This window comes from Mycetomoellerius zeteki, unplaced genomic scaffold, assembly GCF_001594055.1.
Source record: "Mycetomoellerius zeteki isolate Tzet28-1 unplaced genomic scaffold, Tzet1.0 scaffold210, whole genome shotgun sequence".
Lineage (NCBI taxonomy): Eukaryota > Metazoa > Arthropoda > Insecta > Hymenoptera > Formicidae > Mycetomoellerius > Mycetomoellerius zeteki.
Genome location: NW_017257066.1, coordinates 9,662 through 36,624, shown reverse-complemented (window position 1 = coordinate 36,624; position 26,963 = coordinate 9,662). Strand labels below are relative to the sequence as shown.

The window sequence follows — 26,963 nt, the reverse complement described above, 5'->3', positions numbered from 1 at the left end:
TATATATATATATATATGTACACATAATTTCTCTAAAATTTTAATATTTTATAATATACTTTGTATATATTTTGTTTTATTACACAGAGTGTTCCAAAAGTAACGATAAATCTTTCGCACAGGAGCAGAATGGACTAAACTGAAAAGAAAAATTCTCTACCATTTTTCAATTTTCGCAATAGTTAACAAGATATTAATTGCTAAAAATAGCCGAAAATTGTTCTTTAATAATTTTTAACTCAAATATTATCAATTTTACAGAAAAACTGTATAAAAGGCGAAAATTATTTATTTTCTTCTTATAAAGTTCTGAGAATTTTTTCAGAATTTTAAAAAAATTGTTTAATACCGTATTTTCTCATGTTGGTAAAAATAAGAAAATGCAGTACTAAAAAATTAATAAAAAAATTCTGAAAAAATTCTTAGAGCTCTATGAGAAGAAAATAAATAATTTTTGTCTCTTACAGTTTTTCTATAAAGTTGATAGTATTTGAGTAAAAAATTATTGAAGACCAATTTTCGCAATTTTTAGCAATTAATATCTTGTTAACTATTGCAAAAATTGCAAAATGGTAGAGGACTTTCCTTCTCCATTCTGCTCCTGTGCGAAAGATTTATGGTTACTTTTGGAACACCCTGTATATACACACACTCATTAAAAAATTTAATTTTTATTTTATTATAACATCATTTAATATAATGGATATATACATACATATAATATTGTAATTACCAAGCACACAGAATACTAACAATGTAACTTGCTAAAATCGATAATTGGAAACATCTTCTTTTCAAGATTATTTGTTTAATCAATATTAATTTTTTATTTTTTTTAAATTGAAGATGATACAATATGTCGATGCATAAAAGAAGAAAAAATATACTTGACTATTCGCGAAGTAATAATAATGACAGGAAAGTGGTATGATAATAAGCGTAATACATCGCGTGCGTGAAAAACTCTGTATTTTGTGACTTTGCTCACGCGTGCGTCAGCGACATACGTAGGAAGATCGGATTTATATCTATTGTACAGTTCGAAACACAATGCGTTTTTAGCCCGCGATCCGCCAGCGGAACGGCTAAATATCGCCTTGGTTACGTTATACCGCCTTAGTTCTATGTGTTCCCCTCAGTACCTCTTTACTGTGCTACTACGTGCGCGATATAAATTACATCCTTCGCGAGCGCGCGAATCTGCTTCATAACTGCCTCTGTAAACGATTGTGAAATCCCGACGGTGCTTCTTCGCGAAAAACTTGGATGATCCCCGCAAAAATGTTTCTAAAATACCTTTTCTCGGTTCCAGATTTTCCTCTCTCGATGAAAGAGAATAATATCGATTTTTTATTTATAATATAGTACAGATTTTGTCCTAACAATGAGATAAAGTACTAACACTATTTCACTAACTTTTTAATTTCTCAGTTCCTTCATTATCTATTTCTTAAATTAGATTTTTTCGAGATCTTTTTCTTTCTTTCTTTGTTCTAATTAAAATTCTCAGTTTCATTATTCGTTTGTTCTGAATTATGTACTTCTCGTGTCCATGTACGATAAGAAAAAATAGGGCACGGTCAAATGTCGTGACGGTTTATCGTGAATGGGGCACGAAAGAGAAGAATTAGGGTCTGTGCTCTGTTGGTGCGTTTATATGCCTGCTTTTTACGCGTCGTTGAATTACCTGGTCAATGGCACGAGAGAGGCCCGTCGTTTCTGACCGTGTAGGTATATGATTTTTCCGCGAGGGCCCCTCACGCTATTACCACCGTACCTTCCTGACTTCTCGTGAATGGCGTTGCGAGAGAGAAAGAGAGAGAGAAAGAGAGAGAGAGAGAGAGAGAGATATGAGAAGAAAACTGAAACAAAGATGAAAGAGGTAGATCAAATGAAAGAGAGATTTCCGAATTCTAATTTATGTGAAATAAGAATGATAGAAAATGCGAATTTAAGTATTTAACATGTGTGGACGAAAATTGAATAGACAAAAAAATATTAAAATAGATCCATAATTTTTTTATGAAGTATACATATCAAAAATAAAATTTAAAATCGATTACATATACAGAATGTCTCACAACTACCGCATTTCCTCTTAAGAATGTATTCTTGAGGTAATTTTGAGACGAAAATTCTAATACAAAAATGTTGAGGATACAATAATTTTTGAATTACAATTGGTTAAAGATAGTGTGTAATTCGAAAACTATTACAGCCTCGATATTTTCATATTAGGATTTTCGTCTTAGAATATTCAAAAGAATTCAGAAATAATAATAAAGACTACAAAAGTAAAATGATTTTTTACTTATAAGCATTGAAAGTTAGCTTATAATTCAAAAAATTATTGTAGTTCGACATTTTCGTATTAGGATTTTCCTCTCCAAATTACCTCAAGAATATGTTCTTAAGAGGAAATGCGGTAGTTGTGAGACACCCTGTATATATATACACACACACACACACACACTCACACATATATATATGTGTATATGTATATATATATATATATGGTTTGAAAGAGACCTCATTTTTATGCTAAAGCTTGCAATTGTCAACTCTAGAGTTAGATAAATCCGTAATTCGTAAGATCTACTTTGAATATGCATCTATATAAACCTTGCAAATTATGGACTTACTTCATACTTGTGTTGAAGTCTACAATTATTAGTGCTAACCTGAGGTAAGTCTATAATTTATATCATGTGATCCACTTTAAATATGAAATTATATTTAGCTTATCGTTAAAGACATAAAATGGGATTACTGTAATACTAAGCAGTAGAATAAAATCTTTTTCCAACTTTGCAAGAACTATATTTTATCTTTTATAATTATTAAAAAGCATCGACATAAAATCGATTAAATTTTTGAAATTTCCTCTGTTTGCAATTGTATTCATATTTGTAGTATATATTTCATTAATTATAACTCTGAGAATAGCAAGCGATAAAAAGAAACCACCAAATTGTTAGTACAATAGACTTCTTAACATAATATTATATATATAATTAATTGTTACCACCCAGCCTATGAACTGCATTGGTTAACGATCTTTGTCAAGGAAGACTCTTTACCTCGTTACAGACATCACCACATAACATGTAGCGTTTTATCTACTATTGTTATTGACATCAATTCTGCTGAGGATGGCCCCAACATGGGCCGAAACATACAGGTTGTCAATCTGATATAATAAAGCGGTTTATGTATTAATATTAGACAATTTCGCAAATACATCCAGTGACAATCCTATAGCCTTGTTATTATTACTCATTGTTATAATTAATTGCTTTGCATAAAATATATTTATTTATAATTATTTCTTCATAATCGAAATATTGAAATTTATATTCATGAATCTGAAATGATTATTTCAATTTCGATTTAATCTTATCTAATCTTAACTAGTTTTTCGCAAAATTAAATATCATAATAGAAAGTTTATAGCTGATACTCATAATCAGTTCTTATACATATTTAAAACCATTTTAGTATAGTTTTCAAATGTCATAAACCAATCACAAAGCCATATTATCATTTTAAGACATTACTTAAGGCGATATTGAAATAGGAATGGACTATGAATACCGATTTATGATCGATTTTTTTTCACGAACATTTAAAGTGAAGCGTGATCGTGCGGTGACTGTTCGTGAAAAAGTGGTCGGCACCAAAATCGTCAAATAAAATATTCTCTGACTCTCTCAAAAACTTTGCAAAACGTTCTATTGAAGACTTTCGACGATGTCAGTCAGTGCACCGAAATATGACCGCAGTGAAGCCTTAGCAAACAACTTGGAGTTCTACCTTGTTAGATTTTTCTGGTCTTTTCATCGTCCTCGAATGGTTTAACTGTCATTGCATGTACATAAAGCCACATACATTTGGAGATATATAAAATTACACACTTTGTAAAACTTTTAAAAAATTTTTGTCAAGAAAGATTAAAAAAAAATCTCCAAGAGATTTTCAAAGAACTTAGAATTGTTATCACTGATGTCTTTCACAGCACGAGAAGAGACTGTATACGTAATTCAGAATTGTGTTAAAAATATAATTCTGAAATGCATGAAAAAAAAAGTTACGTAGAAAATGTTTTGTCGATCATTATTTTGGAATAAAATGCGACCACATATTTCTTTTTAAGAAATACTTTCTTCTATTAAAAAAACTCATTTTTACATGTTAACGAAGATACATGTACCTTCTCAACTTTTTTATCGAATTATATTGTTTCTTTCATTGATCATCCGAGAATATATGAAAATTGGCTTGAGAAAGCTCAAAACGTTCGGCTGCCACTTTCAAACGTCGAGAAAAAAATCAGAGACCGGCAACACGGGGGATTGAATTCTTCAATTCTCTTTTCTTGTCGCGAAATAAAGGCGGCTTTGGTCACCACGCCAACTCGAAAAAGGTGAGGCGAGGGATTCGCGTGGGCTACCGCCGCTAAACTGAGAGCGTCTACGCCAAGGGGCACACCTGAATCCCGCGCAGCGTCGGTCACTACCTTACTACAACGCCTATAGTATCCCGACGCTATAGTGCATTGCATCGTGCTATATCGGGTGACTAACTCAATAAAGCAATTCGCTATCTTTCGTGTCCTTTTTCCTGCTTGCAAATCTATTTTAACTTAAAAAAAACTTATTTCAATGATCAAAGACGGTGAAGATATCTTTTCCGTGAACAAAAACTTAGAGATCTTAGATCGGTATTTATAGTCGGTTTTCTTATTTTAAAACCATCTTCTTAAATCTTAAGTAACCTTTTAAAATGCTAATACGGCTGTGTGATTGACTTATGACATCTTAAAATTATATTTAAGAATGTAGGTATTATACGTACTTTTTAACAAAATGTCGAAAAAATATCGAAAAAATTACAGATTTATCTATACTGTATTTGAAAGTAATACAAAACATTTAGCGGCGATTTAGAACCTACATCAAAATTTATTTCAATAAGAAGTGTACATGTTTTTAAAAAATAAGATAAAATGAAAAAAATTCATTTAAACTATAAAACTGTATAATTGTTAAATATAAATAATGATATATTATTGAACTGTTTCATATATATGTGTATAACATTTATTTTTATATGGAAGGTAAATTTCCAATTAACTCTTGACAGAGACTATATACACATCCTTAAGACAGTTTTAAATATAAGAATCTTATTAATATATTTTTGGAGTATATTACGATTCTATAGAGTAATTTTCTATAGAGTAATTCATTAGCGATTTTTACAGTAATTCATTAAAAAAATTTATTAAAATATTTATTGTATTTTTTTTTCTTATCTTTGATACCGATTCAAATGTAACCGTGTATTTCAAAAAAAGGTGCTTGAGATAGGAGTAACGGAAGTCGTGGCTTTTTTTTTATAATCCGGCGAATTCACGCAATTATCACGTCATGTCCGCGCGTTTTGTTATTCATCGCTCATCAAGCGGTGATTCTGCGACACCCCGTATATTCGCGTCGCAGGTGAGCGGACTATACAGTGCCAGCAGGGAACGTTGTTACACTATTATTCCTATGCTGTTTCCCTGGGCCCCGCTTCGCTTCGCCTCACCTGCTGCCCACCGCCCGCTTCGCTCGCCGTCGCGCCACGTACGGATGATTCCGTGCTAAAACGATCATACTCGGGCAAGAATGGACGGTAGAGATGAGCAGATAAGAGTTTTATTCGGAATCTGGGACGAGAACCTTGATATTCATGAGCAAACTATGGCTTAAAACGTGGCGATAATAAGCTGCCATCAATTTAACATGTAACGATGCAGAGAAGATAACAATGAACGAATTAGCGGAAAGGGTATGGGTGTCGGACGAGGTTGAGGAATATGGCTAAAGTGAGACTTGCTATACCTTGAATAAATGAAACATTTGAGTTTTAATTTACGATAGTTTGCTAGGCCTACTTTATATAAACTTTATATATTTTATATAAACAAGTTAAGCATACCTTTTGTCTATTTTTTGTTTCTTCGTCACATTTTGATGATGTCGGTTACTAATCACTTCTCGTCAATAGCAAATACAAAATCACGACAATTCCGGCGTAGAAAATGAGAAAGTACATCGACAATAGAAATGTGATTGACAATTGGAGTATTCTTAATAACTTCATGTTTGCAGAAGGAACACACTTCAAAATAAATCACGAAGCGAGTCTTACAAAATGAAACGATCGATCCGTGAGTGAGTCATTTGATTTGCGCTCGACTCGGATTTTACAATCGATATCGCGCAAAATCACAGGCGTATTTGGATTATGAAGACTGACATTAATTCGGAATATGCATGTCAAGCATTTTATGTATTATTAAACTTTGAATGCATTCCTTTCTCACATTCTATTGAATCTCTCGCGGCTGACGAAATACGAGATTAAGAATAATTGCTCTTTTAATGTTCCTGCTTGAAATGCGATGCTTATCGGAAACGAAATGAAAATTTCGTCGGAAATGAAGGGAAAAGATTGATATAATATCAAGCGAAAACTACTGGCATTTTCCGAAACATTATTGAGATTCGAGATAACAGTTGAGAATATAAGATCAACCAGCAAAACTTTTTTAAAATAAGCGATAAAAATCAATAAGAACGTTTTTTCGGTTAAGAACGTTTATCATATTAATTATTTTTGTCTCGTTAATAGATATCATTTTGCTTTTGTTAACCTGTTCACGATGCTGCGTTAATTACGGTACAATTTTATGAATCATTATATTCCATACTTTCTACGTAATTTCAGTTGGATATGATTTTACTATTGCAAAACACTCAGGCAATATTGAGCCGAAAATGAATTTATTCTCACGATTTAAACGTGTTTTCAACTCTCGAGACATCAGTGGATTCGCACGGTTTTCTCAGAGAATACTAGCCGCTTTCGAACTAGAACATTACCCAGGGGTTTCGATAATCAATGAGCTTATAATTACGAGTGGCTATATATTCTTTATATATGTAGATATATTGCGATATCTGTTTAGTGAATAGAATATTATAGATAGTAAAGTATATGAATGTGACTGAGAAAAGAAGTATTTCTATGTGCCTACAAATTTAATAATCAAAAATTTAAATAAGAATTTTACCCGAATGAGAAATTAATCTCATATTACGATAATTTTATTAATATTAATTAATCTATATATTAATTAATCTAGACAGCTGCTGTATATCGTAAAATGAGTTCAAGTTTAAGAATCAAGGAAAATTTATTTTTTGTAAACTTATTAACAAAGGAAAAATCTCACAATTTTTCAATTACGAGCGATTATTGCAAAAAGAATGAAAACATACATCGAGAGTTTAATTGAGAGTCGCGTGAGTACGCGATTGAGCAATTATGACAATTATCGATGGTCAATATGCAGCTAGACAGTCACGAAAGCGAAACGATACTTAGTTACCATACGATAATTGCACTGTTCGTTATTATTAATTACGGTTACGCCTTTTGAAAATGTAAATAACTTAGAGAAAACAAACAAAACTAAAACTTTCAATTAACAACGAAGAAAATTTGTATAATTAAACGATTCTAAGAACGAGTGTTAGTTAATTTTCTTCAATCTCTAATCCATTTAAATATGTAATTGTTTAAACAACAAATGTTTAATACATTAAAATTATTGTTTTAATTATATAATTAGGAAAATTATATGTATATTTTAATAATTATATAATTGTATTACAATTGTAATTACCTTGAGCATCGAACTGTCTTCTTCGTCGCAGCATCGTCCTTCCTTGCGAAGGAATTGGGCCTGTTCTATCGTGACCATCTTCGTTTATTTCATCCTCGCCTGCGCTGGTTGCACTGTCACGTTGCACAACTTCATCGCCGCCGATTGTCGACGAAACCGAACCATTGCCGTTTCCTCCGAAGAACTTTACTTTCCTTGCCAATTCTGCATATCCGTGCAAACCGGTCTCGCTTAATCTACATGGTAAACATAAAGTAAAACTACAATGTCTGATTTCGGAGATTTTTTGCATCTAAATATAATTTTGCTTTCACAAAATTAATATAATTTTTTGCTTTAAAATCGAAAGAAAAATGTACACACACCAATATACTTTTTTTTTGTAACATTAAAGACACTTAATATCACCAAAGTGCATGAATAACACACCTAACACCCTCGCTGCCGCTACTTTCGTATCTTGTGCTACTGTTGGACTCTCTCCTGGTCCTCGTAATAGCGTCGCGTATCCTCTGGGAGGCGGAACAGGAATCTCCACCGGTTTTACGCGGCAATGCAGGAGTAGGTTCGCTCTCGCTCTCCCGAGGACTATATCTCGATGATCTTGTACTCAGTGGACTGGCTTCTGGCGATAGATGCTGTTAATAAAATGAGAATTCAGTTAGATTTTTTGTAAAACTTTCAGACTACCAAGTGTACAGTAATATAATAATAGTAATATAAAATATATGTAATTAATCCGAAATTTATAATTTGATTTTAATACAATTTAATTATTGATTAATGTTTCAAAATTAAAAAAATTCTAAATGTGTACCAATTATTATTATTGTTACAATTAAAAATATCGATAAATGTATTACTACAAATTCTTCGAAACGTAAACTAAGTAGAATTTATTGCGATTAATGTTAAATTTGTATGCAATTATCTTACACTTGAACAACGCTTATTCGGAGCATCGTCAGTGTCATCCGGATTTGAGAATTCTTCTTTGGAGAACTTTCGTCGCACCTGCTTAAGGAATAATATATACACAATAATATCGTAGTTAGAAGCGATATATTAAGTAATTCGATAGTCATAAATACTATAAATAATAAAATCAAACGCATGTAGATGCTTTCTCTCTTTTTATAGGTGGTTCATAAATATTTAATCAGCACTTTCATTGGCTACGTTTACACCGTGCGCTTAGTCCACGACCTATACGATAGGTGTCTTTGTTTAATATACAGGATAAATAAGGACATCTATTGTATAGGCCGCGTCTAAATGCACGGTATAAACGTAGCCAATAAGACTTTCCTGCCGCTTTCCAAGAAACAGTTATAATATTATTTCGTCATTTCTTATATAAGCAACAGAATAATAGTGATTTTATTCTTTATTTTCTATACTTTGTACACTTGGAATTAGCTGCTATTTAAAAAAAAAATTAAGTAGAAAAAAAAGTAAAATATATATTTTGAAAACCCCTTGTCTAAAAAATTTATTTAATAAAGTATAATAAATTTTAAAGAAAAGTTAAAATTTTGTATGTAAAAAAAGGGTTCGATTTAATATAACTTGACAAAAAAATTATTTATGTGAAAATAATGATTGATAAAAATATACAGAGTATTAAAAAACAACCATTCAACAATTATATGGTAGAATGTAGATAGTAAAATTGGTAATTGTTAGAATTTTGTTTTCAAATTACATGTATTGATAGATCCCGAGTAAGTACTGGTGTGTACTATCTATCGTATAAATGTTGAATATTTTTTAACACCCTGTATAAGAATGTTCTAATAATATTTTTCTACCGTAAGTATTAAATACGCAAATTTTTCTTATTACATAATAGTTTTTAATATCATAATTAATGAAAGTGAAAGTGAAAAGTGAAATATCACGAATATATTTAATTCTCAACAGAAAAGGCTTATATTTCGCAAAGGATGTCGATAACACCTCCACACACGCGCGCGCGGATACGCCCGCGTGTATCGCGCCCACATGTCACAAACAATACACAAGCATATTCACTGACCACTTGGAACTCGTCCGGCCTCTTTCCATAACCGATCTCCAGTGAGCCCTTTCTTTCATTGGTGATTCCAATGACGTCATCGTCATTGCCGATATCCAATAACTGTTCGATGGCATCCCGTGTCTCCTTTTCGTTGTTATCCTGTTCTTGGTTTTCCGTGACGGATTCGATCGATTCTCGGGTCGCTAGCAAATGCTTCTCGTCTATTGCCTCGTTGCCCAAGACCATTGTGTCCTGTTCCCGCATCCGCTCGTCCTGTGTCCTGTTTTCCACGATGATCATGCCAATCATTCTCGCGTCCTGATGTTTCGTATCAACCTTCTCGTCTGATTGCGCGTCCAGTACTGTTGAGTTCGGTTCGATCGAGGCATGTGTCTCCTCTCTTCCCGATGACGATCTTTCGGCGTCGTTGGCGTTGTCCTTGCCGTCCTCGCACCTCGTTCTGTTCGGCTCGTCGGCTTTCAATTTTGCCACACCGCCCACAACCTCCGTTCTTTCTTGCTTCTCCTGCTGCTTTCCTTTCGCGGATTCCTTGATCGAATTCGCGCTGTCCCTGCCCACGTCCTCGCGACTATTTTCACGGCGAAAGATCCTTATTCCCGACTTATAGACTTCGTCCTTGTTGGTGGACGTTTGTGAAATGGCAAGCGACGGGGACTTGCTCTCTTCCTTGAAATCCTTTCGCGCAGATCTCGATAAAGGACGGATGTCGTCCTTGCTGTCTTGCCGCTTCAATCGCTCCTCCTTACTGCGAGAGGATAACAGTTTTGGAATCAAGCTCGGCACGCTTATATCCTCGCGACTGCGACGCAGATCATCAGTGCTTCCTCTATATCTACAGGATAATATAATATAGATTAGTATTAGTATATTTGTAATAATAAATATGTATAATATATATAAATATATTATTAAAAATAAAAAATAAATATGTACTTAATTATTTAATTATTTATATTAATAAAAAAAAATATATATATATCGTTTGTTTACAATTAATAATTAATAGTTTTACATCTATTGCTATCATGAATTCAAAGACATGATTTTCGATACTGTGCTGCGTTCGAGAAACGTGTTAGTTTGCTCTCTCTCTCTCTCTCTCTCTCTCTCTCTCTCTCTCTCTCTCTCTCTCTCTCTCTCCCTCTCTCTTTCTCGCTCCCCCTCCCTCGCATCTCCCCCCCTCCTCTCTCTCCTCTGCGATAGACAGACATAGACAAAAGTGACGCACTGGTCTAGACGAAAGTACCGTTATCTCGGAAACGACGACAGATACGAGAAAATGTTACAGAACTATCTCTAGACCTGTGCGTCACTTTTGTCTAGGCCTATCTATCACAGAGAAAAGAAAAAGAAAGAAAGAAAGAGAGAGAGAGAGAGAGAGATATGATATTCATTTTAAAATAATTCATTGATAAAATTGGAGTCACGTTTATTACTTATAAAAAGAAAGAGAGAAGTGATACCTTTGAGGAATAAGCGATCGCTTGGGTGACTCTTGTGGGCTCCGGATATCTTCGAATTCCTTGGAGCTCCTTTTAAAAATGGGAATATTTGATTTCCTCTCGCCATGCTTCGTCGGACTCGATTTCGTGTCTGGAGATATAAACTTCGCGAGGATTCTTGGCGGTTTTATAAGTGATATTCTCGGTGTGCTCTGCTCCTGCATAGGATCCTCCTGTTCTTTACCTGAGCGCTCGCTTCTCTTATTAAATCTTATAATATCCAGTGATGGCACTTCCTCCTCTTTAACGATTGATTTCTCTCGTTTTGTTCGTTCGTTAATCGATGTGCTCTTCTCGATCGCTTCAATCGTATCTCTGCAACTGTCAGCAGCATCTTCGACGCAGTCCTTCACGTTCAAACTGCCCTCTCGCAAATTCTCAAGCTTCAATAATGTTCTGTCATCGAAGCTCGAATCCTCTAATGGATCTTGATAATCCTGATGGCGAGATGGTAGACTGCGATATATTCGCAATTCTGGAGACTTTCTCGCAGCTAACCAACGTGTTGGAGGACCTTTAAAGAAAATAATTCATTATTTATTGTGTAAATTCGCTGTCATACAGAATGAAGCGGAAGCAATCATGACTCGATGAGGAAATGAGTAGGAAATCAACATGAAAATTACTATAATTGTAACATTAATTAATGTTCTTTAATATTTCTCTAATAGCTTTCGCTGTCTGTTAAAGACGAATTTTCTTTTTCTTCGTACTTTCTACCGAGTCATCGACGGAAGATTAATTATATATACACACACATATTGGAACGCACCATTAATTGTCCAAGCTCGTCGGATGCTGCGATTCAATATGTCCACTGGAATATGTGCTGTTTTCTCGCTGATAGATTTGCTGGAAATCGAACTTTCGTGCATCCACTTATCGGTAACGACGTGTAATTCTCTGCAAATTGAACGGGTTTGAAACTATATGAGCGCACATGAAGAAACGTGCGGAAAACAAAGAATCGCGCGATGCGGAAAAGACGTATCCTCTATTTTAACTGGAATTTGTGACATTACTAAAGTTTCACATATTTCATTTGCTTGTTATTTTGCCTCCGTATAATTTTATTCTATTTGCATTAGTTAGCTATTTTTAAAATTTAGCAAGAAATTCTATGAAATAATATACAAAAATCAACGAGATTTTATTTTTTATTTTGGAGACATATTTAACTGTCGTATTTTTACTAAAATATTCTAATCATATTTTTCTTGTATATTGCATACATATTATAAATGCAACATATCTTTTTACTATAATTATTATTAAATAATAAACAATTATTATTAAATATAAAACTAATATTAAATAATAAAATTGATATTTAATGTTTGATCTTTCGCAAAAATTGCTCGCAAAGAAAAGCTGAGTTTGGGAAATTTCAAGTGAGACACTTACGCAATCTTGTAGCAAACGTTGCAGAACCACTCGACTTCTTTGTTACCTCCTGCGTGATTCCTGATTTCAATGCGACATTGCCGGCACACGCGGTATCTGCAACGCGTACAAGTTGTGCCAATATTGTAAAATCTACCGAACGACGCACCGCATCGTGCACATTTGCGTCCTTGATGCGATAGTTCGCCGCCGCCGCCGCCGCCGCCGCCGCCGGACGCCTTGAATAGTCCCCTTCTTCTCAGGTATTGTAGATCAGCCTTCAGCCTCCTGCAAACACAAAGCCGGATGCAGGAGATCCCGAGGTACCTTCGATCATCGACTTGTTGCGCCGAACTTCGCATCTTCGCGGAGAACCTCGCGATCGTGGTAGAGCAGACTCATGAATAAAAACTCAGCTGAAAGAGCCTTTTGAAGAAAATATTCAAGTAACGCGCGCAATTGTTGCGCTAAATAAAGATATCATAGGTCTGTTCTTTTTGGCTGAACTTTTGCACCAATTCATTTTTCTTCCTCTTTTTTCCTCCTGGAGAGAAAAGGAAAAAAGATGAACTGGTACGAAAGTTCAGCCAAAAAGAACAGGTCTCATTTCTTCAGCTGCACTTGATAATTGTTTTACGTTGTTTTCATTTCATTAGCGATATGTCAGGCAATATAGGTAAGTCTCTCGATACGAAATGCCCGAAATGCTATTCAAGCGTTAAACTATTCCCTCGAGCGTCGGATTTTACGCGGCCAAGTGCGACGCGTGATTTTATCGCCGGTACACGTAGTTACGCTTAATTATTGTTTGCTCCCAGTTGAGAGTGCGGGTAATTAACGGCCGCTCGCGTCGTTCATTGCACATATATACATATTTTTACCATCAGCGTACACGATTATTCATCAAACGGCAGAAACGCGAATGAGTTTATGAGCAGCGGATATATCTCGATCGCCATCGTCGTGGCGCGCGACTTAATGGCCAAGCTTACTCACGTAACTGACACACGTGACGCGCCGTGTTCTCCTCTATCCATAAACAACCGTTTCATCACACTCGAGTGGTCGCAAAAATTGCGCGCCGCCTGATTTTCTTCCTTGTCAAGCGCGAATAAGCACGTTGTTAATTACGGTATTAGCAATTTTTTTACTCCCATCATACACGCGCGAAATATGTGCACGCTCGCGATCAGCCCCCGAGAACAATCGACTTCGATCGCTTCATTCTGTCTCTTAAGGATGTATCACATGTATTTTTTAATAAAATAAAAACATTATGAAAGAATTACAGATTTTTCTATACTATATTTGAAAGTAGGAATACAAAAAGTTTGGCAGCTGTTTAGAACCCGGATCAAAAGTTATTTCAATAAGAAGATATGTTTGTAAAAAATAATTAAGATATGAAAAAAATTGTCATGCATTTAAACTATAAAATTGTATTGTTGAATATTGATCTCATTGAACTGTTTCATATATTTACAATATTTATTTTTATATCGAATGTAAATTTCCAATTCCAATCTTTTGCAGAGGAAAAACTCTATATCTGATACATCCTTAAATATATTTTTGTAGATTAAGATTTAAAAATCATGAAAAAAGTTAAAAAGCAGCAAAGATTAAAAATACCTTTCATATATGAACATTCAAGAAATGCTTATCGAATCAATACAAAAATTTATACAGTTCATTTGACATCTTTGTACACCTATAATTAATTAATGGTTAATTAATTACATGAATAAGCAACATGTTGAATGTTATGGACGAGAACCAAATCTATGCACGTTTATTTATAACGTTATATATAATCAGACAGACATTTACTTCAAATGTCACGCAGCTGACGACCGCAATTATGCAATTAATAATTGCTAATTTTATTTAATCTCTACGAATACATCTACTTGACTGTTTTTCGTAACATTACAAAATCTTACCAGTTGTAATTGCAATGATGAATTAAACCTCAAGGTATTTTCGTATCCTTCTAATGAAGTTTAACACTGCAGACGTCACTGGCAATAACTATTTCCTTTACTAAACGTTTATTATGTACTGAATGATCATATTAAATCACAAGGACAATTTGTCTCTTCCTGAAATGGGTTTTCAACGACCGTTTAATCGACCGGATGATAAATCGCCATAGGATGCATAAAAAAAGAGTCTTATTCCGACGACGGAATACTATGTCGACTGATTGCCATGCCGACGACGAAGTGACTCACGGATGGTCGTATCTAGGCTCTTTTTGTTATAAAAAGATTCAACATACCATGCGCGAAAGATTGCTACATCTCGTTGCTCGGTGCCAACAACGCTCGCAACCGTGTCTCGTGGGTGTTTCACCGAGTACGCGCACGATTCCCATTCGTTGGGCACTCGAGGAAAAATTACGTTAATGCAACCGATTGCTAAGTCACATCGATCGACAAAGCATGGCGCTTAATTCCATAATGCTATTACGATACAATGTCTGGACGCTTTTAATCTTTCCCTGTATGCTTCTTAATCTTTCATTTATCTTAATTTTTCATTTATCTTAATCTTTACGAATTTATTGTTATCAATTATTCTTTAACAGATGTGCAAGTATTACGACATTTATCTTACGTATAAAATAATTCTTGAATTTATTCACCTAATACTTCGCGATTTTACGTGTGTTGCAATAATGAAATGCAGTCTGCTTTACCTACTCCCTCTCCTTCTCATTTTCCCTCTTTCTCTTTCTCTCTGATTTTATTACTTCTTCCTTCTCTGTCTCAGTCTCCACATCGGATCAGGTATGAACAATGAATCGTGCAAGAGAATAGCGATAGACTAGCAAAGGAGTAGAATACCAATAAGCGTTGCCAGCTATCCGGCCCAGGAAGAAAATTTCCATACTCGGCGATGCAAGTTACTACTTTGCCGTCGCAGATACGCGCGAATCTTCATGAATAATTTTACGGCAAACAATTGACAACTTGCATCAACGCGCTGAGAAATTCAATTTGACAACAAAAGACACCCGATGGAGTTGAACTCTATTCGTTAAAAAGGAGATGTATGATAAAACGCACGATGAAGACGATGTAGGAGACGGAAGATCGTTTCGTCGATCGCGTGAACGCATATGCATCTACGCACCTGGCCGTTCATGCACTTCCGTCTCTGACAATCGAGCAAAACTTGAGAACAGTCATTGCGCTCACATCCGGTGGTGTAGCGACAACGTCTCGAACAGGATTGGATATCGCGATCGAGGAAATTACTTGCTGCATGTGTCTGAATAACATCGTTGCTACTTAACTCAAACAATTGAGCCAAAGGGAGCAACGCGTCTTTCAACAATTGATAAATTTTCAAAAATTCCTTGTTTACCTAACTATTTGAGATATAACTTGATTCACACTAATTTCAGAAAAAGAAAGTAAAGGACTAATATATGGATAGACTTTTTCAATTGTTAAAAGAATAATTTATGATTTGAAACTGTAAGTCAATTCTATTTTACGTTATCTAGACTTATCAATAATTTTAGTATCAATATTAAAAATCGAAAAGTATATTTTTCATACATATAATTAGATTATTTTTAGATATTACAAATACAAATAAAAAAAGAGTAGGTTGGAATATAATTAAAATATTTTATCAATAAAGAAATAAGTGAAGAAAAATAGATAAAAAAATTAAGAAGATCAAAAGATTGAATAGTAATCAATGCACTTTTTTTCCACTATTTAAACTTCGTTGAAAAGGGGCAGACGCGTTTGATTGCATAAAATATGAGCACTTTGCATTAATGCGATATTTAAACGCGAATAGGCGTGCACATCCGGTTGTTCACTGCCATTTCTAAAGAACGAGATATGCCTAAAGATGAGCCATACTGGTTGCAAACAATAATACCAGCACCAACATGTTTAATTCGAGACAAATTTTTTTCGTTTTAATTTTTGTGTTTAAAAGTAATTATAGAATGATTTTATCTTATGTTTGAAAAACTTGTAAATTGACTGCATGGAATCTTATTTTATACATGTTTTTGAAAATATAATTTATAGCTTGCACAATTTGATAAATTTTCTCTCTCAAGAAATAGATTTGAATCGCATTATATCAAATTCTATTTCATTTCTTATTAAAGAAAAAAATACCATAGATAATACGTATTTTACGTAGCTATATTTAATATTGTTCTCTATATTTAATACGTTCCAGTATGATATTAAATATAAATATAATTATGTGAAAGAAATTGAAAAATATGGAAACTGTCATGATCATGAAGACGCTTACCCTTAGTGATATTTATTTATACATGAGGCACAATCGGATAAAAATAACAAAAAATATACAAAAATTAAACGACGGATGTTATTTTTACTGAATCTTCTCATTTGTTTTAATTATATTATTTAACATTCGAATTTCCATGAAACTATTCACTTGACGCATCCACTGGACGCGATCACACTACACATAATATGTTCAAGCTGGAAACCACTTTAGTTTCGATGACAGCTAGAGTTTCAGACGTACCTAAACCACTTCTAGGAGGATACGGCGATCACTTTCGAAATAGCCTGAACCCTGTGACCTGTCATCGACTTATCGATCCAAAAAATGAACACGCATTTGAGCACATCCCCCGTGTAATTGACAGATTATTTCAGCAAGGGTAACGCGAGCGATCGCGCGCGGCTTCGCGACCCAGTCGGCCGAGAACACCTCGCGAGAGCTCGGTCCCGCCGATGGGGCCCCTCGGTACACTTCGTCTCGTTTCGCTACGGCTCGCTCGGTCGCTCTTCGGGCCCCAGCCAGCGGGGGCGTGACTGGACGTACATTAGACGACAGTAATGCCTCGTGGTAGACGACGTGGTTATACCGCGTCGGATGCCTAACATGGCCTTTTCACTTGGTTTCCATCGCGACCGGAAACGTTTACGTGCGATATTGAGAATTTTCTAAGATGCAAAATGAACGAATTTTGATGCAAATGTTTGGAGAACGCATACAAAAAACTTAAGGAAGTTATAAGGGCATAAAACACATAACTCTTTAAACAAACTACATACATTTGAAAATTGTGTTCATAACATTTTGTTTTTATTGAGCAACACATTTTTATAGATTATTTATTTTATTTGTTATTAGTTTTATTGTTATAAACAAAAAATGTTTTAAATAACAAAAATTGAAATTTTTTTAATATAAAGATTTTAAGTATTAAAAAATGACTTATGCAAAGTTTTATTGAGATTCACTAATTGGTTTATAACAAATAAATATTTTGTTTATTTACTGAACAATTAATGTCTGCATCTCAATGTATATATAACTTTACATAAATATTTTTGAATTCATAAAGTACTTATATAAAAAAATTGAGATTTTTATCATTATTTTATAATACATTTTCATACATTTCTATTAGAATACAAATTTTAAAAAAATATTACTTTTTATTGAAATAACTTTTGATCCAGATGGTAAGTCGTCTCTATTTTTTTTTGTATTACTTTTAAATGCAATTTAGAATAATCTGTAATTTTTTCAAGTAATTCTTAACATATTGCATTTACCTTACAATCTCCTTAAAGCAGCATATGCTGATGCTTCACCTTTTGAAATGCATTTTTTTCCTTCTTATTGTCCTGTTATTAATACATATTTTTCTTAGTATTTGTACTTCAATAAAGTTATTATTATTATTGTGATTATTATATATACATAGGTATCGGATTCAGTTGTGACAAATAACTAGTAATTACGTCCCAGATATCGCAACATGCAGATGATATGCATATCTTTATAATTTACGGAGGAAGGTGCGTGGGGGACATATTTATATCGTTCCATCGATCATCAGAATGGGTTTAATGTTAATCGATACGTTTCTCAACGACGCGTCAGGAAACGTAAATAACAACTTTCCGTACACGATGCGAATGTGGACACACATTCGGTTATCTAATTCAACTGATAATTTATTATATCGGTATTTGTAAATACATATATTATATCAATTTACATATAGATTGTTCGTTCGCAGATATGTTCATCATGATATCGATTTATAAAATCTAGATAACTTTAAATTTAGTAAATCATCCATAAATGTTCTGATTAATTTGTACAATTGATTTTTTTTTAGTAATATCTTATATGTCTAGTAGCGTCTTATATTTTTAATGTTTGATAATAAAGATATCTTGAAAAAGTATATTTCTTGAATTAATAATTTATTAATTGAATTATAAAATCGGTTCAAAATTAAAAGTTTGCTCAGGTTGAACATGTCAGGTACATATAAATAACAATGGACTGCAAGAATATCTAAGTATTTATAATCAGTATTGGTATAAAATGTAAAACGTTTTTATACTAAATCACGTGAACTAAATAATTTTTAATTTAGTGAAATGGCAGGCAGGATTATATTTGCGGGAAGCGTTGTAAAATGTATCAGACTTGTCGGGACGCAGTGTGTCGTTAAAGTATTATCAAGAGTTTCCATGCGGGTGGTTTCGCGCAGCATAAGGGCCTGCGACAAACACTTGAGAGCGAGAAATGTTAAAAATGGTATAAAACAATTTAGGATAAAATGTATAACATTAAAAATTTTAAATTAATTAATATTGATGGAGAGAGAGAGAAAGAGAGAGAAAGAGAGAGAGATAAATAATATAAAGTTCAGAAAGTAAAAAAATCATCAATGAGAAACATATCTTCAGGAAATAAAAAAATTTGATTTACAATAAAATATTCAGATAGAAATAATTCAGGGGTTATATTTATTACTATCATAAATAATTATATCGTGTGTATGTGAAACTGAAAAACATCATAAAATTATGACTTTTCCGTTAATAAAATTAATTTCGTAAAAGATAAGCGTAAGAAAATATAAATTTAAGAAAAAGAAAATAAATAAAAGAATCCAGTATCTATCATATTTTAATTGAAAGAATAGTTAATTTTTAACTTCGAATAACAGAAGAAGAAAAAACTATCAGAGAAAGATTAAAATAAAAAATTTTTTAGTAATAAGCTCTTATTTTATTGTCATTTTAAATTATGGCCTTTTCACTTAAATTATTCAAATGATACTCTGACGTCTTAGAAATTCAAGCGAAAAGAGGAAATCAGGTCACACAGGGGTCAATATCTGGATGTCATGTCTTGAGGATGACGAAGGTGTTTTTGTCCACGTCACGACAAAATGTGGAGCGGAAAAGGATAAAGAAAAATAATTATCTTCAAATAAGAAGAACCGACTGTCGTAGTGTATCATTCGTCTTTTGTGGAACAATAACTTTCCCGTCATTAAATTGTCAGGAATACCGCAGGAATGTTGTGATTAGCTTTTGAATCGGTCGACACGTAAACGCTATGATTATTTATCAAGTTAATGCTTTATGCAATTCAAAGGGCGAATTGCGCAATTGCAAGGGATAGCACTTTTATTTATTCAGAATTATGCATGAGATAAAGAAATTTAAATCATGCTCAGAAGAAATAAATAAGTGAAGAAACAAGACGGTATAGAAGCATTGCCAATAAAAATTATATTAGATATATAGTATAGCATTAGATATATAACACATTATTTTAATTTAGTTACAAGAGATAAACAAATCAACAAGAAAAATTGAAGATGTGAAGTTGATCTTTATGCAATTTTGTACATCTGACATTGATGAAATAAAATATTACAATGTATAGTTCAAAGAAAATATGTATAGCACAGTTTACAACATTACTATTATTAGTAATTACACTTTGCATGTATATACAACGTCTAATATATCTCTTTTATGCACATATTTATATATATTACTACTATTAATATATGCAACTCTTTTAGGAAAATATTTTAATACATTTATTATATAGCTATTATATAGCTAACGAAGATTTTTTTAAATTTATGAAAACGAAGATTTTATTAAATTTATCACGTTATATCTAATTTCAGTTACTTTTAATTATTCCTATAGGTCGCCACTGCTCCTATTAAATATATCATTAATTTAACTAAAACAATGGAGTTAAACAATTTAACTCATGAAATGTATTAATTTATTTAGTTTATTACTTACTAAGTGCACGTTATATAAACGTTGTTTATTTTGAAAACAATTTAATCATAGGAATAGCTTGATTAAGTGTGAATGTTTTATTAACTACATGTTTTGTATTAAAATAGTATATTTTATCCGACTTATGCCTGTTTCCACCAATGTAGATTAACTTTAATCTCGGTTCAACCTACACGGAGAGAATTTTTTCTTAGAATTTACCCTGAAAATATGACAGTCGTGGGACAACATTGTATTTCGAAGAATTTTAATGTAAATCTCTCTCATTCATTAATAAAACTACAATAAGCTAGGTATAAAATAAGTATCAATTTTAAAGTAAGATCAATTTTACTGAAGTGCATAGTAAAAATCTTTAAAATATTGTATTGTACCATAACTACCATATTTTCATGCTAAATTCTAAGAATTTAAAAGAAAATTCTCTCCGTGTACTCTTCATCTTTTTCTAATTCTAAAGATTAGAAAAAGATAAAGAGTTGAACCGAGATCAAAGTTAATCTACATTGGTGGAAACGGGCATTAGAAGTTCAAAATAAAAAAATAAGAGATGAAATTTATTCAACTTAATAAATTAATTTCAACTGGATCTTTTAATATTTAACGGTGTAAATTTTTTCTCTCTTTACAAATATCTCTTTTTTATCAGAATAATTTCAGCAAAAGTTGTTTTCTCAACTGCTGCATCTCTATATTTCGTTTACTGTACACCGTCACGAGTCAGCCCAACTTGCGCAACTGCAAATCGAGCGCGAATCACGTGTCGAGTTGAGTCTCGCGACAGTGGAGTTCGTTTCAGAAACGTCAAAATATCGTCACGTTCGGTGCGTCGACCCTGCTGCGTTCGCGACGAAGCGGAATAGGTTCGTTCATTCCTTCGTTCGCCAGGACTTTTCGCTGCATCGCTCGCGACGCTCAGCACAGAAATCGCGACGGCGCGGCGCGCAGCGGCGATCCTTCCGTAGAGACATCACGGTATAGGTAGGTATAGGTAGGTAGGTATGCATGCGCGCTGGAAGAACCGTTATTCAACCTTAAGGTTTAAGGTTCCAAGTAACCCGCGTCCACGAGCCTATTCGACCGAACGCGCGAATTTCCGCGTTCCGACACTCAATTATCGGAACTGCCTACGCTTTTAATGTTATATCAAATAAATTTTATTATAATTTTTTATAATAAAAATTGTACTTTTAATTAAGCCTATGTATTTTTATTATTATAAATAAATTATAAAATATTATAAATAATGAATATACTTAATTTAGCTTTTTATCCTTCTTTTATTTTGTCCTTCTTTTATCTCTATTTTGGAAGTCAATTGTGTATATCTTGTGTATATCTAAAGTGTATAATGAAGTGAAAATCATAAAAGTGAGCAAATTCACTAAGTGTTGACCAATGAAATTATAAATATTTTTGTGACTTTGCTCATTTTTGTAATTTTTAAATCCTTTTTCAAGATACACAATCAATTCCCTGATTCTTTCTATAAACTTTAAGTCGTTTATTTCTCTTCATTTACGTCTTCCATTTATTTTTATATTATATATATTATTTGGTTAACGACAAGCTCCATATATGCAGGATATCCCTAGATTTTTCGCACAAACTTTGATAGTTTTCTGTGTTCACTCTAAGAAAAAAAATTTATATAAACTTAAGTCTTTATAAGTGCTTTATTAAAATGTTATAACAAAAATATAAAAAATGTGTCAAAAAATACTTTTACCTAAACAATAATAAACGATTTATTAAGATCATACAATGAATACACAACAAGTAAGAGTCTAATGCCTATAACAGTCAAACTTTTATCTAGTTAGCACTTCAAATTGCTATGTGCTCATGTTAATAAATTTTTTAACAAAGCGTTTAAAGGTTTGTATTTATATATATTTTTTCTTATTTCAATTCACAGCACAGAAATCGCGCAGAACACACTTTGAATGTTTTTTGACACATTTTATATTTTTGTTACATTTTAATAAATCACTTACAAAGACTTATAAGTTTGCATGACATTTTTCCTTATCATTTCCGAACTCATAGAATATACTATCAAAGTTTGTACGGAAAATCCGATAACTCTATATAGATTCAAGATAAAAGTTAATCTCCTTATTTATGGGAGCTTATTATATCTTGTGTGTATGTGTGTGTAAGGTGCCGGTACATCGCACCACGTAATGAGTACTTGTCAATGGTGTTTCCAGGAGTCGAGATATTCGCAGCCTAATATAACTCATTATTTGCGTGATATAACGCGCACCGCATCAAATATTATGCAGGTACACACATTGTGCACTCTTTTCACCTTCGTGTGAAAGCACCATTCCGGCTGAGCGAGACACAGAAAGACGAGACTCGTTCACACGGGGGGTCACAGCCTAGCCCCAAGAGAGCAGTCATTGACATTGGAGAAAGAGCGAGTAGGACGAGAGAGCGAAAGATGATAAAGCGTAAGAGAGAGATGACGAGATTTGTCTTCGAGAAACGTGACTAATATGGTCTCGCAGTGTCTTTACACATCGCCTCACCATCTTCTCCGATTTCTTCGTTATCGCGCAGGTATACCTGCTCCTTCGTCACTTAATTAAAACAAAGGCAAAGAGTCAAGAGGCACACGGGGAAATTAATTCCACCGGTTAATATCAAATCATAAACGAGAGAGTTGAGAAATTCCTTCGAGAGATTTTCCTTTCGCGACTTTGTCGGTTGAAAAGTCTAATGCTGTGATTGAGGAGAAGAAGAACCGATTAATGATGCTCGTAGAAATGCTGACTAACACTAATGTTGAGATTTAACTAATTTTTAATCATTTCATAATTTTATAGTTTTTCTCTATTATTATTTATTGCATAGAGGTCTACGATCGAGAACGGAAGCGTGGGTCGTTAATGAGAATTTATCAAAAAGATCGCGATTCAATGCACCTTCGAGCGAAGGCACGAAGTAGCAATTTTCGATATATTAAAACAATTAAAGGCTTGTAAGAAAACATATGATGTGGTAAGCGTACGTGAGGGTCGAAATTGCAGGTGTAACCCACTGCAATATTAGCAAATTACATGGCGGACTGGCATTAGACGGTATACGTCGAAGATGCAAGAATGTGTCTAATTATATGCTCGTCTCGCCACGAAGAATCGCTTAAGAGGAAAATTATCTGCTGTTGAAATTCTACGAAATGCTTGAGAGAACAATTTATAGCTCTTTTCACATACTAATTTAATGTAATATTTAATTGTAATATAATATGTAATTTATTAATAATAATTATATATTACATATTACATATTGTTGTGTTTGTATACATATATATGTAACAAAATAATTTTTTATATGTCATCGAGAAAACGATCAAACTCAGATATCGAAAATTATTAAGTTTATGCATCTTCAGTAATTGAAAAATCTAATATATATAATATGTATATTATATATGTACATATATAGTTACATATAGAATGTTTTAACGGGGGTTTATAGATTATCTCTATTCTTTCTCAAATTATTCGTAAATAATTCTAATTTACAAAGTGCAATAATACTAATTTACAGAGTTGAGAACGTTACCTTAAAAAAATAACGCGTTACCGTTACATTTACTTTTTTGTTAAAAATAACTCGTTACCGTTACTAGTTACTCGTTTTAAAAATAACGCGTTACCGTTACTTGAGAAAGTAACGAATCGTTACTTTTTCGTTACTTTTTGGGAAATTGTTGAATTAGCTTCCTCATATATGTTGTTGATAAAAATTAGGCTTATTCGACACGTTTTTGCACAAAAAACGACCGAATCCGGCAGAAACGATCATCGAGAGCTGAACTCAACAATTACCGAATTTAAATTAAATATTTTTAAACTGTAATGTCATTATTAAGAATGTATTTCACTTCTAGCACTGAAGATCTATAGGGGAGAGTGGTCTAAATCGGACTTATTTGCAGTTTTTGCTCTCTATAAGGCATAAATAAAGTCCGATCGTAAAATCGAAGATGCCGTTGGAAAGATCATTTAATTCCCTTCATTTTTTATTCAGATTATTTTGACGTATCTCTCACCTGTGTTAAACTATAATGGAAAATGTAAAAACTTGGGAAATTAGAAGTACACTTCTAGGTACACAAAAGCGAAACATCTTTCAGCGCCAACAATATCGAAATATGATCCAATCCGACCCATCCAATAAAAATTAAAGTAATGATTGAAAAGTTACCGTTACTGCAAAAATATAATGACGTTACCATTAAAGACAAAAAAAAGTAACGACAAAAGTAACGGCGTTATAAGTAACGCATTATTTCCCAACTCTGCTAATTTATTCTTTCAATCTATATGATCATTTATTCTTTTAATCTATATGATCATTTCCGTAACAGAAAGATGCATGATATGTGGAGATTCACTTTTTTTCAAGCTTTTTAAGATCATAAATATTTGAATGTAATATTTGAATAACGTTTACGGTCACAATTATGTACAATTTAATTTTATATAGATCAATGAACGTAATTTGTGTATAAAAGAATGATAATAGAGTCAATTTTTTACTTTTTTGTGGGTACTTATTTCAGAGATTGATTCGTATTATACAAAGGAAATAATTGTTCACCAAACATTTATATAGACATTTCTCCTATATATTTGAGAGAAGATCTTCTTACTCCTATTATTTTGTAATACTCTTTCTAGATATGTTTAATAAAAGTTCTAAGTCAAAATCACTTTATAACTTGGTAGCAGATAACTATTCGTATCTATCCAGGTAAGTACAAAGAAGAATAAATACATTTATAATCTACTAGCGAATAGAGCAGAGAAAGAGAGGGGGGGAGAGAGAGAGAGACAGTCAGTGAACAAGATACTTTACTTGGCAGCGGAGCAATCTCCGGATAACACCAAAACAGGTTTCTCGTGAATGTCTTACTTCTTCCTGACGACAACGACGACGACGACGGCGACGACGATTCGACGATTTGACGATATTCGACAGTCGTGCTGATTTGCGTTCATCAGACTTTATTCCTGCGGGCAGCAGGTAAGTAGAAAGTACAACATAACGCAAATACCGCTGATAAGGCGCTTGCCGTGACTAAACAGAGATTGAAATCGTAAACGATCCGATTAATTTCAGCTGACAAAGAAGTTCAGCTGTAAATTAAAAATTGTGTCAAATTGTGCAAAACTGGAGTATCGATCTCTATAGAGGAATTATCTTTTCTTATGATTGAAGAATGAAAAAGAGACTTTAAGATACATATATAAACCTTTAAAAATAAAACTCTACTGCAGTTTTCTCAATTTTTTCTAATACTTTTAAAATTGTTACACCAAGAAAAAAATAGAAATTATTAATATCTTTTTATAATCTAAGAGAAAAAAAATTAAAGTTTTATAAAATTTTTATGTAAAATGCAGTCTTTTTGAATTTATGAATAGTAAATTTTCTTTGTGAGGTGGCAAAGAATGCTGTATAAAGAATGATGCAAATTACATATTGCGTATATATGGTTTCTAACTAATTTGGCACATAATTCAACGGCAAGCAATAAAATTTATAAGTATACAAAATCTACATATGTCAATAAAAAATGTTTATGCCGCTTTGTGTGACTGTATGTTTAGATACCGCTTTGTATGACATTTTAAAAGAAACTTAATGACTGAAGATATGCCTGTATGGTTAAGAAAACATTTGCAACATGAGAATTACTTTAATTTATGACATAAATTGTAAAATCTATAATTTGTATCTCCTTTAAATGGCTAAAACGCGAATAAAGAAATAAATAAATGGCAGATAAGTGAAGAAAATAAATGAAAAGATGAAATATATTGAGCAATAAGAATGTGATAAATCTTAGAAAAGATATTAATAATAATAAATCAATAAATAAATATCACACGTGCATTATATTAGACAACATGTGACACTTCTTTGAATTAATGTTCTGAAAAAAAAAAAAAGATAATGATCTTTTTTGTGATTATTTGTGAATTATCAAGTAATTTGATAATTCGTTTTTAAACCGTTCATGACCAGCATGAAAATAAAATGACTTACGCGTCAGAATGTGGTTTCCTCATGTTTCGTCAAGACTTTTCCTTGTTCTTAGAAAACCATTTTCTTCTCATGATAATTATTTTCTATTATAGGTACAAATGTATATTATATATATATATATTATACATATATAT

General features: G+C 32.8%; 1 protein-coding gene across 2 annotated transcripts in view; it reads right to left on the bottom strand.

Moving 5' to 3' along the window:
* Positions 1-26,963, bottom strand: part of LOC108722563 (uncharacterized) — a 55,223-nt gene that overhangs the window by 27,328 nt on the left and 932 nt on the right. The window contains exons 2-8 of one of the 2 annotated variants that reach the window (XM_018447743.1): positions 12,683-12,949; positions 12,051-12,181; positions 11,240-11,792; positions 9,774-10,608; positions 8,672-8,749; positions 8,165-8,373; positions 7,736-7,971 (exon numbers count right to left, since the gene is read on the bottom strand). In XM_018447743.1, the coding sequence (XP_018303245.1) occupies positions 7,736-7,971; positions 8,165-8,373; positions 8,672-8,749; positions 9,774-10,608; positions 11,240-11,792; positions 12,051-12,181; positions 12,683-12,949 (2,309 nt within the window). Of the gene's footprint in view, positions 1-7,735; positions 7,972-8,164; positions 8,374-8,671; positions 8,750-9,773; positions 10,609-11,239; positions 11,793-12,050; positions 12,182-12,682; positions 13,024-26,963 lie in introns of those variants that run through there. The other variant, XM_018447742.1, reaches the window with a different exon arrangement.